Source organism: Oncorhynchus mykiss, chromosome 10 (genome assembly GCF_057628025.1).
Source record: "Oncorhynchus mykiss isolate SJ-2025 chromosome 10, ASM5762802v1, whole genome shotgun sequence".
In the NCBI taxonomy this organism is placed as follows: domain Eukaryota; kingdom Metazoa; phylum Chordata; class Actinopteri; order Salmoniformes; family Salmonidae; genus Oncorhynchus; species Oncorhynchus mykiss.
In genome coordinates, this window is record NC_143031.1 from 71,197,501 (window position 1) to 71,210,000 (window position 12,500).

At 42.1% G+C, this 12,500-nt stretch overlaps 1 protein-coding gene across 4 annotated transcripts in view; it reads left to right on the forward strand.

The window, feature by feature from the left end:
• bnc2 (basonuclin 2) overlaps positions 1 to 12,500 on the forward strand; it is a 233,773-nt gene that overhangs the window by 89,602 nt on the left and 131,671 nt on the right. Inside the window, exon 1 of one of the 4 annotated variants that reach the window (XM_090187764.1) lies at positions 3,686 to 3,748. The exons of the other annotated variants lie outside the window; for them this stretch is intronic. Within the exon in view, the coding sequence (XP_090043890.1) occupies positions 3,725 to 3,748 (24 nt within the window). The 5' untranslated portion in view covers positions 3,686 to 3,724. Of the gene's footprint in view, positions 1 to 3,685; positions 3,749 to 12,500 lie in introns of those variants that run through there. 4 annotated transcript variants of the gene reach the window in all.

Sequence of the window (12,500 nt, forward strand, 5' to 3'; positions counted from 1 at the left end):
TTGTGATGTGTCCCGCCTGTGTGTTTATTTGAGGTATAAATACCTCCCGGACTTTTTTTTGACACTTGGTGTGTGTTTAGGTGTTGTGGTAGGTGCTGCTGCTGGTGGTGTATGTGTGTGTGTGTGTGTGTGTGTGTGTGTGTGTGTGTGTGTGTGTGTGTGTGTGTGTGTGGGAGAGAGAGAGGGGGGGGGGATATGTGAGTGTGTGTGGGATAATGTTTTGTTTTTGAAAGAGTTAATATTATGTGGGTTGACATGATTATTCCTCATCTTTGCATTTTTCAGTCTTCATTTTTGTGTTTTATTTGCCTTGCCATTGGGCTATTTTGTTGAATTGTAATCCTGTGCAGTTTGGATCTGGTGTGTGAGAGAGTGTGTGTCTTGTGAGTGTATATGCATGCACCTGACATTGTGCACTGCACTCTTCTCCTGAAATAATAATGATCAAATGTCGTAATTGAATTGCATATTAGTTCCAATAAAAGACACCATACATTTGAATGTTCACAAAAAGGGACGAAATATAAGATGCCATGAGTTATTTCACCGGATTGTCCCCTGGCTCGTTTGGTTACGGTTGCGCTCACCCCACTCCTCCTAATTTGTCTATGCAATATAGTTCAAAAGCAGAAATTGTAGTGTTTGTGTAACCCCGCGCTGATAAAGACTGTGGAAGAGTCGCCCTCTGGGTCGGGCTAATTGACTACATGTGGTCCGCTCAGGAAGCCTCGAACACGGGCTAGAGACAGGCAACCGTGAGTGAATAGCCAGAGCCTGGAAGAGCGATAACGGATACCTATAACTGAGGGAAGTTCACATTTCCTCCGACAACTAGCGTCCGTTATCGTTCCTGTTCACAGTCGTGTGTTTTATGACTTTGGCTTTTTTGAGAAGTATAAAATATCTCGGCGTTCTGGTTTTTAAAGGGAGTGTGGCTATGGGGACGTTAGATGGTTTCACTGGTGATGTACAGTGCGTTGAGGTAAAGGAGTTGAAAGAGAGAGGGGGAGTTGTAAAGGAGGGTAGTTAGTTGGTAATTAATCATAGTGGAACCTGTGTGTGTCTCCGTACCATGCACACGCTGTTACGCATGCGAAGGCCGCGGCAGGCAGACCTTGTGCAATCGCCAGTCTCTGCCGTGTCGAGTTTGAAAATAAACGTATTAGTGGTTATTTTATGAATCACAGTCTTTTCTACTACTTTTATCACCGATGTTGTGCATATGAATATTGCTTTTTTAATTGAGCAATTACTTAAAGCAATTCAAAAGAAATACGCGTTGTTTTGAGTGATTTAAACCCTGTTGCCAATATTTCCATGACTGTGTTCTCTCACCGAAATGTGTGAAATTGTTTGCTCTTATTCAGTGAAATGATTCACCAATGATTCCCATTATTTTACCTTTCTCTAAATGTATGAGGCATGTGTGGAGAATTGTCAGTGGCCTCTGTTTTTTCATGCACATCTGCACCCCATATTGGACACGCATGATGCATCCTCTCACTTTCAACACATGTTTTGAGCTGTGTGTATTATTAATATAAACTACTGCAAAGCTATTGACATGTCGATTGGAATAACGGAACCATATCGCACGAGGATGCTCCTGGCACCGTCCCATTCGTCCTCGCGCGGCATCTGCGTGCAGGTGGATGGGCCCCGCACTCATACACCGAGGAGCATCCAGCATCTGCTGGGACTCACGTTTCGTAATCCCCCTTTTTACAAATGCGCGCCGTTGTTTCAATATAATCAGCTGTGGGACTCGTTGTTATTTATCCTCCCTCGCACCACTTAGAAGGCATCTTTCCATGTTTAGTAGGCATGACAAAAATCCTCCAAAGAAGCCTCACCTTGACAGACTGCCTTATTGGAATCTAACCGATAATGACTTTGTGTTTGCCGAGCCGCGCGCGCCTTGGGGTATTGGGAGAAATGAGTGTTATGGGGGCTCGTGTTTCAAATCCTCCCTTTAAAGATCAGCTAAGTGACATGAGTCATGGGTGCGTTTTTATCGGTGTTAGGGCAAATTATTTCAAAGCAATCGATTGAGACGCAAAGCAGGAGCAGTATGTGTTGATGTGAGTGAGGGCATGTTGTTTACTTACGGGTGTTGGTTGTGATTTTGCAGCGAAGAATCCACTCTCAGACCATTTGATATCCTCTGAATTTATATAGTCACTGCAAAGTAGCCTACCTATACAAGTCATTAGGGAACATGCAATAACTACGTGTTCGTGTATGATTCCGTTTTCTTTTTTCAATTCTTATTTTCAGTTATAGAATAGCATGCATATGTTCAAACACAATTTACAGCAGGTGAGCAATTATATTGCCAAGGAATGTCACCTAAAAAGAAACCAAAACAATTATCTAAATTACCATAGAATGAATTGTAAAAACGATAATTTAACCTGGTTGGATATATATATATTTTTTTGTATATTTAATTTATAAGATTTGCAACCTCAACGTCACACTATGTCAACACCTGCTTCTCATATTAGAAGTGTATTTTTACGACGATTAATGTGCTAATTCGATGCAATCAAATCAAAATAAGAAGTGCATTTCAATTAAATGTGTACATTGCTTTTTGCATGAGTACTAATAGAGAGACAAGCAAACAGAGAGAGACATGGTTTTAATTTTGTTTAGATATAATGTATTTTTCAATCAGGCTACCTTTTAAACGTAAGTATAAGAAACGAAATCGAAAATGCAGAAACCATGAATGGCAAAAAAATGATTGGGAAAGGCCTGGCATGTTTCGCATCGTTTCTCCAAACTTCTAGTAAGAATAATTTCATTTTTGGATTCTCAGTTATTTTTCCTTGGCTGCCATCTTTTCATGGTCGAATACATTCCATGCAAATCCAACCGTTATAATGCTTGTAATTGAAGTAAATGATTAAGAATTACAACGAAGATTACGCCTATACCCTATATAACATGGAATATAGGCCTACCTCCTCTCTATTGCCTATCGCCTGGCTTTTGGTTTTTATTTTTGTCTGTTGGTGATAAGAGGATTTATAAACATAACCTTATATTACATTATCTACAAAAGCAGATACACGAGTTAAATCAATAAAATAGACTCAACAAATGGTCAAATAGTTGCATCTGCTTTCTTTATATTTAAGAATGTGCGGATCATTTTATGTATAATCTGCAGGGACATTATTATCATATTTCGTTATGTAAACTCCCCATAAATTATGTTAAACTATCTTTTTAAGCCTTCCAAAGCATTACGGTGTAATAATATTTTGACGTCGTAATTGAGTACTTTGTTTTGGGTACATGCATGGATATTAATATCGACCTTTGCAAGTTAAACAGTCCGCAGTTAAGTGATATCACTGCGCCTCTAATTGGTCCATCACTAGTAGGCTAATTCCCCCTCAATAAACCAACATTAAGCCATGTCATTTTATTTTCCCTTGCGCTTCAAAAGCTGAGGGGTGTGGAACAACTCAAGGATTACTTAGGGCTCGTAAAATGTTGCCGCGGCGCACCTCTTCTGTGAGGGTCTAATGCCAGTCAGAAGGAAGATATCGAGGAAATCTTGAAGAAATAGGGCCGGTAGCATTTACAGCGCCAGGGTATGTTTTCAATCTAAATATCTGCTCTTAATTAGCTCGCCCTTCTAAATTCTTCCCTTCTCTTCTGCAAGGCGGGTGCTGTAACGCGGCTTCCTCTGAAGTGCGACAGGTCGAATATGGGCCGAGACCTTACAGACGAGGTACAGTCGCTTCTATAGCTTGACATGTTTCTCTTATCTTCTCGGTATTGTTACAGCATCTGAGATGCTGGCATGCAGCGGTATTTGATCCCAATACAAGCAATAGGTGGATTAACACATCAGAAATGTTAGTGGAAAATATAAACTATAGTAATTATGTAGGTTATTATTATACCTAATATATGTTAATAATGGGCCAAGCATGAACACAATGGTATAATTATAATTATACCAATTAATTATATAATTAATTATTATTTTTTTTCTATTAAACTAGTTCAGCAATTTTCTAAATATGCCATTATACTTTATTACTGTTATTATTGTTGAGTGTTATTTCATGTTTGAAATGCCAGGTGCATAGCAGAGGATTCTATCAGAACTCATGGCCTATAGCAGAGGATTCTATCAGAACTCATGGCCTATAGCAGAGGATTCTATCAGAACTCATGGCCTATAGCAGAGGATTCTATCAGAACTCATGGCCTATAGCAGAGGATTCTATCAGAACTCATGGCCTATAGCAGAGGATTCTATCAGAACTCATGGCCTATAGCAGAGGATTCTATCAGAACTCATGGCCTATAGCAGAGGATTCTATCAGAACTCATGGCCTATAGCAGAGGATTCTATCAGAACTCATGGCCTATAGCAGAGGATTCTATCAGAACTCATGGCCTATAGCAGAGGATTCTATCAGAACTCATGGCCTATAGCAGAGGATTCTATCAGAACTCATGGCCTATAGCAGAGGATTCTAGCAGAACTCATGGCCTATAGCAGAGGATTCTATCAGAACTCATGGCCTATAGCAGAGGATTCTATCAGAACTCATGGCCTATAGCAGAGGATTCTATCAGAACTCATGGCCTATAGCAGAGGATTCTATCAGAACTCATGGCCTATAGCAGAGGATTCTAGCAGAACTCATGGCCTATAGCAGAGGATTCTAGCAGAACTCATGGCCTATAGCAGAGGATTCTAGCAGAACTCATGGCCTATAGCAGAGGATTCTATCAGAACTCATGGCCTATAGCAGAGGATTCTAGCAGAACTCATGGCCTATAACAGAGGATTCTATCAGAACTCATGGCCTATAGCAGAGGATTCTATCAGAACTCATGGCCTACAGCAGAGGATTCTATCAGAACTCATGGCCTATAGCAGAGGATTCTATCAGAACTCATGGCCTATAACAGAGGATTCTAGCATAACTCATGGCCTATAGCAGAGGATTCTAGCATAACTCATGGCCTATAGCAGAGGATTCTAGCAGAACTCTGCAATAGTTCTATTGTATTTATTTCCCCTAACCACTTTGTGAATAATTCGCAGTTCTAAGATTTGAAACATCTTCAAATGAATGCGTTATCATTTTCTCTGAACTATGATTACTATAGGCCTATATCAATAGATTGTTCATGTTGGTGACATTTTAACATTGTAATGGATTTACTCTGCATGTCCTGCACTCAAGCAGAATGAACTACACATATTTCAATTAGGAAAATATACACGATGAAAAAGCAGATCAGACAATGCAATAATGTCACATGTATTTCAAACATGAGTTGCAAGAAGGGTATATGTTCAGAAGATGTGGACTGTGTACAGAGAGGACTGTGTATAGAGTGCGGGGGTTGACCCTGCAGTCAGGAGATACAGCAGGGCAGGCATCATCAGCATGGAGCTGTCTGTCTGTCTGTCTGTCTGTCTGTCTGTCTGGTTCATGTCAATACATTGACGGCTTAGATGGACTGCTTTACAGCGAGGTCATTACCGAACTATCGATTACATCTGCTGTATTCTCTTCAACCAATATCTCTCCATTTCTGTACCACACAATCTCTCCTTATTGCTGTCATTTTGGTTATACACATATCTGCCTGTATAATCTGTATATCTATCATTTTCAAGTGATCCTATATTTTCTAATGTAAGATAAATATTTATATAACTTCTGTACATGTGCAACCATTTTGTTAGTTCATGTGGTTTTACCCCATCAACTGAAAACTGCATTTGTGGAGTGTAGGCTATTACACCTGCCCTGCTATAGGCTGTATGTATCTGAATGTAAACCCTGCTATAGGTTGTATGTATCTGAATGTAAACCCTGCTATAGGTTATATGTATCTGAATGTAAACCCTGCTGTAGGCTGTATGTATCTGAATGTAAACCCTGCTATAGGTTATATGTATCTGAATGTAAACCCTGCTATAGGCTATATGTATCTGAATGTAAACCCTGCTATAGGCTGTATGTATCTGAATGTAAACCCTGCTATAGGTTGTATGTATCTGAATGTAAACCCTGCTATAGGTTATACGTATCTGAATGTAAACCCTGCTGTAGGCTGTATGTATCTGAATGTAAACCCTGCTATAGGTTATATGTATCTGAATGTAAACCCTGCTATAGGTTATATGTATCTGAATGTAAACCCTGCTGTAGGCTGTATGTATCTGAATGTAAACCCTGCTATAGGTTATATGTATCTGAATGTAAACCCTGCTATAGGCTATATGTATCTGAATGTAAACCCTGCTATAGGCTGTATGTATCTGAATGTAAACCCTGCTATAGGTTATATGTATCTGAATGTAAACCCTGCTGTAGGCTATATGTATCTGAATGTAAACCCTGCTATAGGCTGTATGTATCTGAATGTAAACCCTGCTATAGGTTATATGTATCTGAATGTAAACCCTGCTATAGGCTATATGTATCTGAATGTAAACCCTGCTATAGGCTGTATGTATCTGAATGTAAACCCTGCTATAGGTTATATGTATCTGAATGTAAACCCTGCTATAGGCTATATGTATCTGAATGTAAACCCTGCTATAGGCTGTATGTATCTGAATGTAAACCCTGCTATAGGCTGTATGTATCTGAATGTAAACCCTGCTATAGGTTATATGTATCTGAATGTAAACCCTGCTATAGGTTGTATGTATCTGAATGTAAACCCTGATATAGGCTATATGTATCTGAATGTAAACCCTGCTATAGGTTATGTGTATCTGAATGTAAACCCTGCTATAGGTTATATGTATCTGAATGTAAACCCTGCTATAGGTTATATGTATCTGAATGTAAACCCTGCTGTAGGCTGTATGTATCTGAATGTAAACCCTGCTATAGGCTATATGTATCTGAATGTAAACCCTGCTATAGGCTGTATGTATCTGAATGTAAACCCTGCTATAGGTTATATGTATCTGAATGTAAACCCTGCTATAGGTTGTATGTATCTGAATGTAAACCCTGCTGTAGGCTGTATGTATCTGAATGTAAACCCTGCTATAGGCTATATGTATCTGAATGTAAACCCTGCTATAGGTTGTATGTATCTGAATGTAAACCCTGCTATAGGCTATATGTATCTGAATGTAAACCCTGCTATAGGTTGTATGTATCTGAATGTAAACCCTGCTATAGGCTATATGTATCTGAATGTAAACCCTGCTATAGGCTGTATGTATCTGAATGTAAACCCTGCTATAGGTTGTATGTATCTGAATGTAAACCTTGCTATAGGCTATATGTATCTGAATGTAAACCCTGCTATAGGCTGTATGTATCTGAATGTAAACCCTGCTATAGGTTGTATGTATCTGAATGTAAACCCTGCTATAGGCTATATGTATCTGAATGTAAACCCTGCTATAGGCTATATGTATCTGAATGTAAACCCTGCTATAGTAATATCTCTCCCTATAGGCATGGCAGACATCATATTAGATGAATAGCAGCACATCTCCTAGTTAGTTTTGTCTGAGTCAATAATGGACTTAATGTCATCCTCTTCAGTGTAGATCAGAGGGGCCTTAATTCACCTATTAACATAGTATTTCTGAGGGAGGGGTGTTTTTCCCCCGTTCAGTTCATCGCTGTGCTGTTGCATGCAAGAATTTGTTAGTGTGTGTGTTTATGTGTGAATAAGTATTTCTGAGGGAGGGGTGTTTTCCCCCCGTTCAGTTCATCGCTGTGCTGTTGCATGCAAGAATTTGTTAGTGTGTGTTTGCGTTGTTTTTTAAAAATGAGAGCGAGAGAGAAAGTGGGCTAATTTTCTAGGAGAGTGTCGTGCTCTGTTTTCCCCTCAGAGGATATATTGCCTGTGTGCTGGCTGTGTTTAACGGGCTGTTTTCCTTCCTCTGCCGAGGCCTGTTGCATGTGTGTGTTTCTGCCTGCGTGTCTGATATTATAATATTTTCAGTGTCTTTTATTCCTGAGGGTTGTGTGACTACACCATACTCTGCATCTCTGATGGGCTGCATGACCACAGATACCATCATGTGTATGAGGTGTTTTCCCTTCTTATCTTTTGCATATGTTAAAGTACCTGTAGAACCAGTGAGTATGTCAGGGAAAGAGTGGCGTTTTTCTCTCTCTGTACAGGGCTGGCTCTGTCTCTGGCTCCATGAGTGTGCGGGTGCGAGCTGATGTGTGTGTGGGTCTTGGCTGGCCTTGGCTGGAGGAGACGAGAGGTGAAAGGGGATATGTGGAAGAAGCGCCATGCCACTTCTCTCTTTCTATGTATCCTTCTCTGTCGCTACCTCTCTCTCTCTCTCTCCCGCTCTCTCTCGCTACCGCTCTCTCTCGCTACCGCTCTCTCTCTCTCTCTCTCTCTCTCTCTCAGCACTAATACCAGCCCCTAAGCCCTGGGGTCCACCCTCCCTCCCTCCCTCCCTCCCTCCCTCCCCCTTAGTACACTAGATGAGTAAGGTAGTCCTATCACCGGGGAAGTGGCCATAGAGGAAGGGGACACTGCGTCATTGGCCCAAAGAAGGGGGACCGCTTTGGGTGTAACACAGGAAGTCCCAGTTATAGGGTCACTGTTTTCAAAGGGACAGAGGAAATGGCCCAGTCCAAGGCAATGCCTACCCAGTCACAATGAGTGAGTGAGTGTATCCTAGCTGAGAGGTGGAAGTGGTGCTGAGTGGCTGGGTGTTACTGTGTGGTCTGTCCTTATCAGGTTTGGATGGACTGTTGCTCTGTAGTGTTTTCATTGGCACCGTCCTCTCTGGGCTGGAGACCGGAGTGATCCTCACGTGTGTGTGTGTGTGTGTGTCTTTGGGCTGGAGACCGGAGTTATCCTCACGTGTGTGTGTGTGTGTCTCTGGGCTGGAGACCGGAGTGATCCTCACGTGTGTGTGTGTGTGTCTCTGGGCTGGAGACCGGAGAGAGGGATCTTACCTACAGCTAATGAATCTGGAGGCTACTTTCTTTTTGACCTCTTCCTCGTTTCTCCTCTGTTCCCGAGCCCTGGTCCTTCCGTAACCCCGTTTCTCCTCACTCTGCCCTCCAGCCTGGCCCCAAGCCTGGGGGTCCCTGCTGGCCTTCTCTTTCTGGCTGTCACCCCCTAGAGGGGTTCAACCACTGTTAATTACACTGTGGGATCTGGGTAATTAGGGTCTGGGATGGGGGGGGGACGGGGGGGACGGAGGGGATCTGCTCTAAGGTAGAGGTCTCTCTCTCTCGCTTTCTTTTTCTTTTTTCTCTCTCCATTGGTGTTGTTAGATTGGCTTGTTGGGAGTGTCAGTGAGAGTGTGCATAGTGGAAAAGTGGAGAAGTTGTAGGGGTGTGTTTAACTACGTCAGTTACTGCAGTATGGTCCTGTTATTTCTGGACGAGAGCAGAGACGTGGTAGAATCTGAGGTGAGAGGAGGAGAGGAGAGCAAAGGTGTGTGTGTGTGTGTGTGTGTGTGTGTGTGTGTGTGTGTGTGTGAGAGGTGGATGTGGACCACTTGTATGTTTACCGTGTGTGTGTCTGCGTGCCCAAGTTTGTGGTTTAGATGGCATGTAGAGTTTAGGAGAGGGAAGACGCACAAGGTGCCATTCATTATACGGCCACCACGTATTTATCTAAGCGTCAGGCATGAAGATACCACGTATTTATCTAAGCGTCAGGCATGAAGATATGACGTCCAAACCTATTTTTGCTTTGATCTTTTTTCAACTTGCACGTTAAAAATAATTCACGCTGTGGACATTTAATTTAGGGCCCCCTTTTTCCTTTTAATCAGAATATGAATTAATTTGGTTATTTAATTTGCTGCGGTTATGCCATTTAATAAACATTTGTCAGTGTAGTTTGTAGTAGTTTCTGTTTCAACTGTATATTTTAATATTCATGATTTAAATTCCCTCAATCTCCCTATTTTTGCGAGGCAGACATGGAATATTAAAATGCTCTGGAGATCCTTCAATGTTCTCCTTGTGTTGTCGACTAACACACACAGTGGGTTTCAATCTCTAAGATATTCCGTTTTGTCACATCGTCAATTTCTAGCGAATTATTTTCCTACTATCGGGAGACATTCTTCATATTTTAAAACGTCTGTCTCTTGTTTGATGAAAATGCATGAATCAAACTCAGACATTTGTATTGTATTACCAGTTTATAACCGTAGAGATCAATCATTTGTACGATAGTTTGTACTTACAATGATCTGATGAAAATAGCCTAACTAACTAAGTCTTCCCTGAGTTGGAGGGGTTATGGAATGGACATTGAAAACATCACCCAGAGTTTTCCAGCCAAGCCACAGCATATGATCTCATTTGGATTTGATCCTCAGCCTTGCATAAGACGCAGAGCTGTGACACGAAGCCTCACACTGAAACGATGTGGGCGTCATCTGTCTGCGGCTCTGTAGCACTGTAACACCGGTGTTGTGTACATACGTTCACCCTGTCGTCTCCTGTCTCCCGCTGCAGCTACTGATCAATATGGGACGTGAGGATCACTCACGGGGTCAGGATCACTCACGGGGTCAGGGTGATCTGTCTCCTGCATGATATCTCTGGTGTTTGGATGAAGGGATAGATGGATGGATGGACGACTGGAGTGGGTTGGAGAGAGACAGAGTGTCTTCTAATAGTGTTTTCTTTGTGAACGTACTGTGTTGGGGTCGTTGCTACGACAGCAGTGTATGCGTACGGAGTCTGTGTGTGTGTGTGTGTGTTCAGGAACGACAGCAATGCAGGGCCATCTGCTTGTGTCTTATCAGGGAGATGAGTCCTCCACCAGCCTTTTCCCATGGACCCCCTCCTACTTCTTACAGGCCCTGAGAGAGAGAGAGAGAGAGAGTGAGTGTGTGTGTGTGTGTGTGTGTGTGTGTGTGTGTGTGTGTGTGTGTGTGTGTGTGTGTGTGTGTGTGTGTGTGTGTGTGTGTGTGTGTGTGTGTGTGTGTGTGTGTGTGTGTGTGTGTGTGTGTGTGTGTGTGTGTGTACCGCACCCAGGCCTCTCACACACTCCTCACACCCCACTGTGTTGCACACTCTGAAACAGAGCTGTCCGTCTACCCCACCGATTAAAACCATTATAAATACCAAATACAGGATATTCAGAAACTGGCTAGCAGCTTGTTTGTTTTCACCTTATATTGTACACAATCTCTAGTGTCCAGTTCAACATTAAATTGTGTCTTTCCTGGTTTTGGAAAAAAAAAACGTTCACATGTTTTGCTTATTATAATCTCCGGAGAGAAAGATAGAATGATCAAGCTGGATTCTATTCTGTTATATTCCTGAAGGTGCTAGTGGATTTATGAGTTGTTTATAGGCCATTGTGTGTTTGCCTGTCAAATGGTTTATTTAGTCTTGGTGTGTTGTAAACAACGATAATGTTAGCTGCCAGTGTGTTGCTAGCTAATCCCTGTGTATTGATGTGTGTGTGGCCTATGGCCCTGTCAGTGCTGGGCTTACAGCAACAACTACCACACAGCAGGAAACCATATGGTAACAAGGTTATTCAACTCTTTTTACAGTCTTATAGCAGTGTAATAATATGATTAAGACATGCTTTTTATACACAACACTGAGGCGACGGGCATCGTCTAATAATTTGGAAATAACGATTATTCATTATTTTATCTGAAATTTGACGTTGCATGTTCCTTCTGAAAAAATACAATTCTTCTCTTCTATATCCACCATGTAACGATGATGGTGAATATTGTAGATGTGTAGTAGAGGTTGTACTGTAGCTACAGAGGCCATATGTAGTCCCTATGATCTGTAAAGAACGGAGACATCTAACTGGCAGGGAGTTTGATTCAGTCTAGAGCTCTGAACCATAGAAATACACTATATTACAAATAGAAATATATTAACTAGATAAAGGACAGTTGGATTTTATGCAGAGCTACAGTTTGGGTAAAACAGAGTTGGGCTGATGCGATTCAGATTGTACTAAAATACTTTTTTGACAAATCTCTGTTTCTATTTTTCAAGCATGGCCCATAATCACCCCAATCTTGGATGTCGGTGCCTGTTCAAATACATGAAAAGGTGTGGGTATTTCTCTCTCTTCTCCTTTTCAGAGTGAGGGTCTTTATTTTTCTTTGGCCTGCCTTAGTTTCCTGCGGCGGGGGGAAGTCGTCGGTCGGTGCGGAGCGAAGGGGAACGAGGGGAAGTGGCTGTTTGAATAGAGTGTTGCTCAGGATGTCACCACCCCACAGCCTGCCTAATGAGGGGACATTAGCACCGTGGCCCCTGACACGCACGCACACACACACACACACACACACACACACACACACACACACACACACACACACACACACACACACACACACACACACACACACACATTCTGCTCAGGGGCTGACAAGGCCGGAATGAAGCAGCTGTCGCCAGGCCTGCGGGACTGAGGGGGTCCAAGGGGCAGAGGGAGCAGAAGATGTTCAAGACCTGGGAGGCAACCAATGTAGCCACTGTGACCTGGGTAGTGCCACTGAC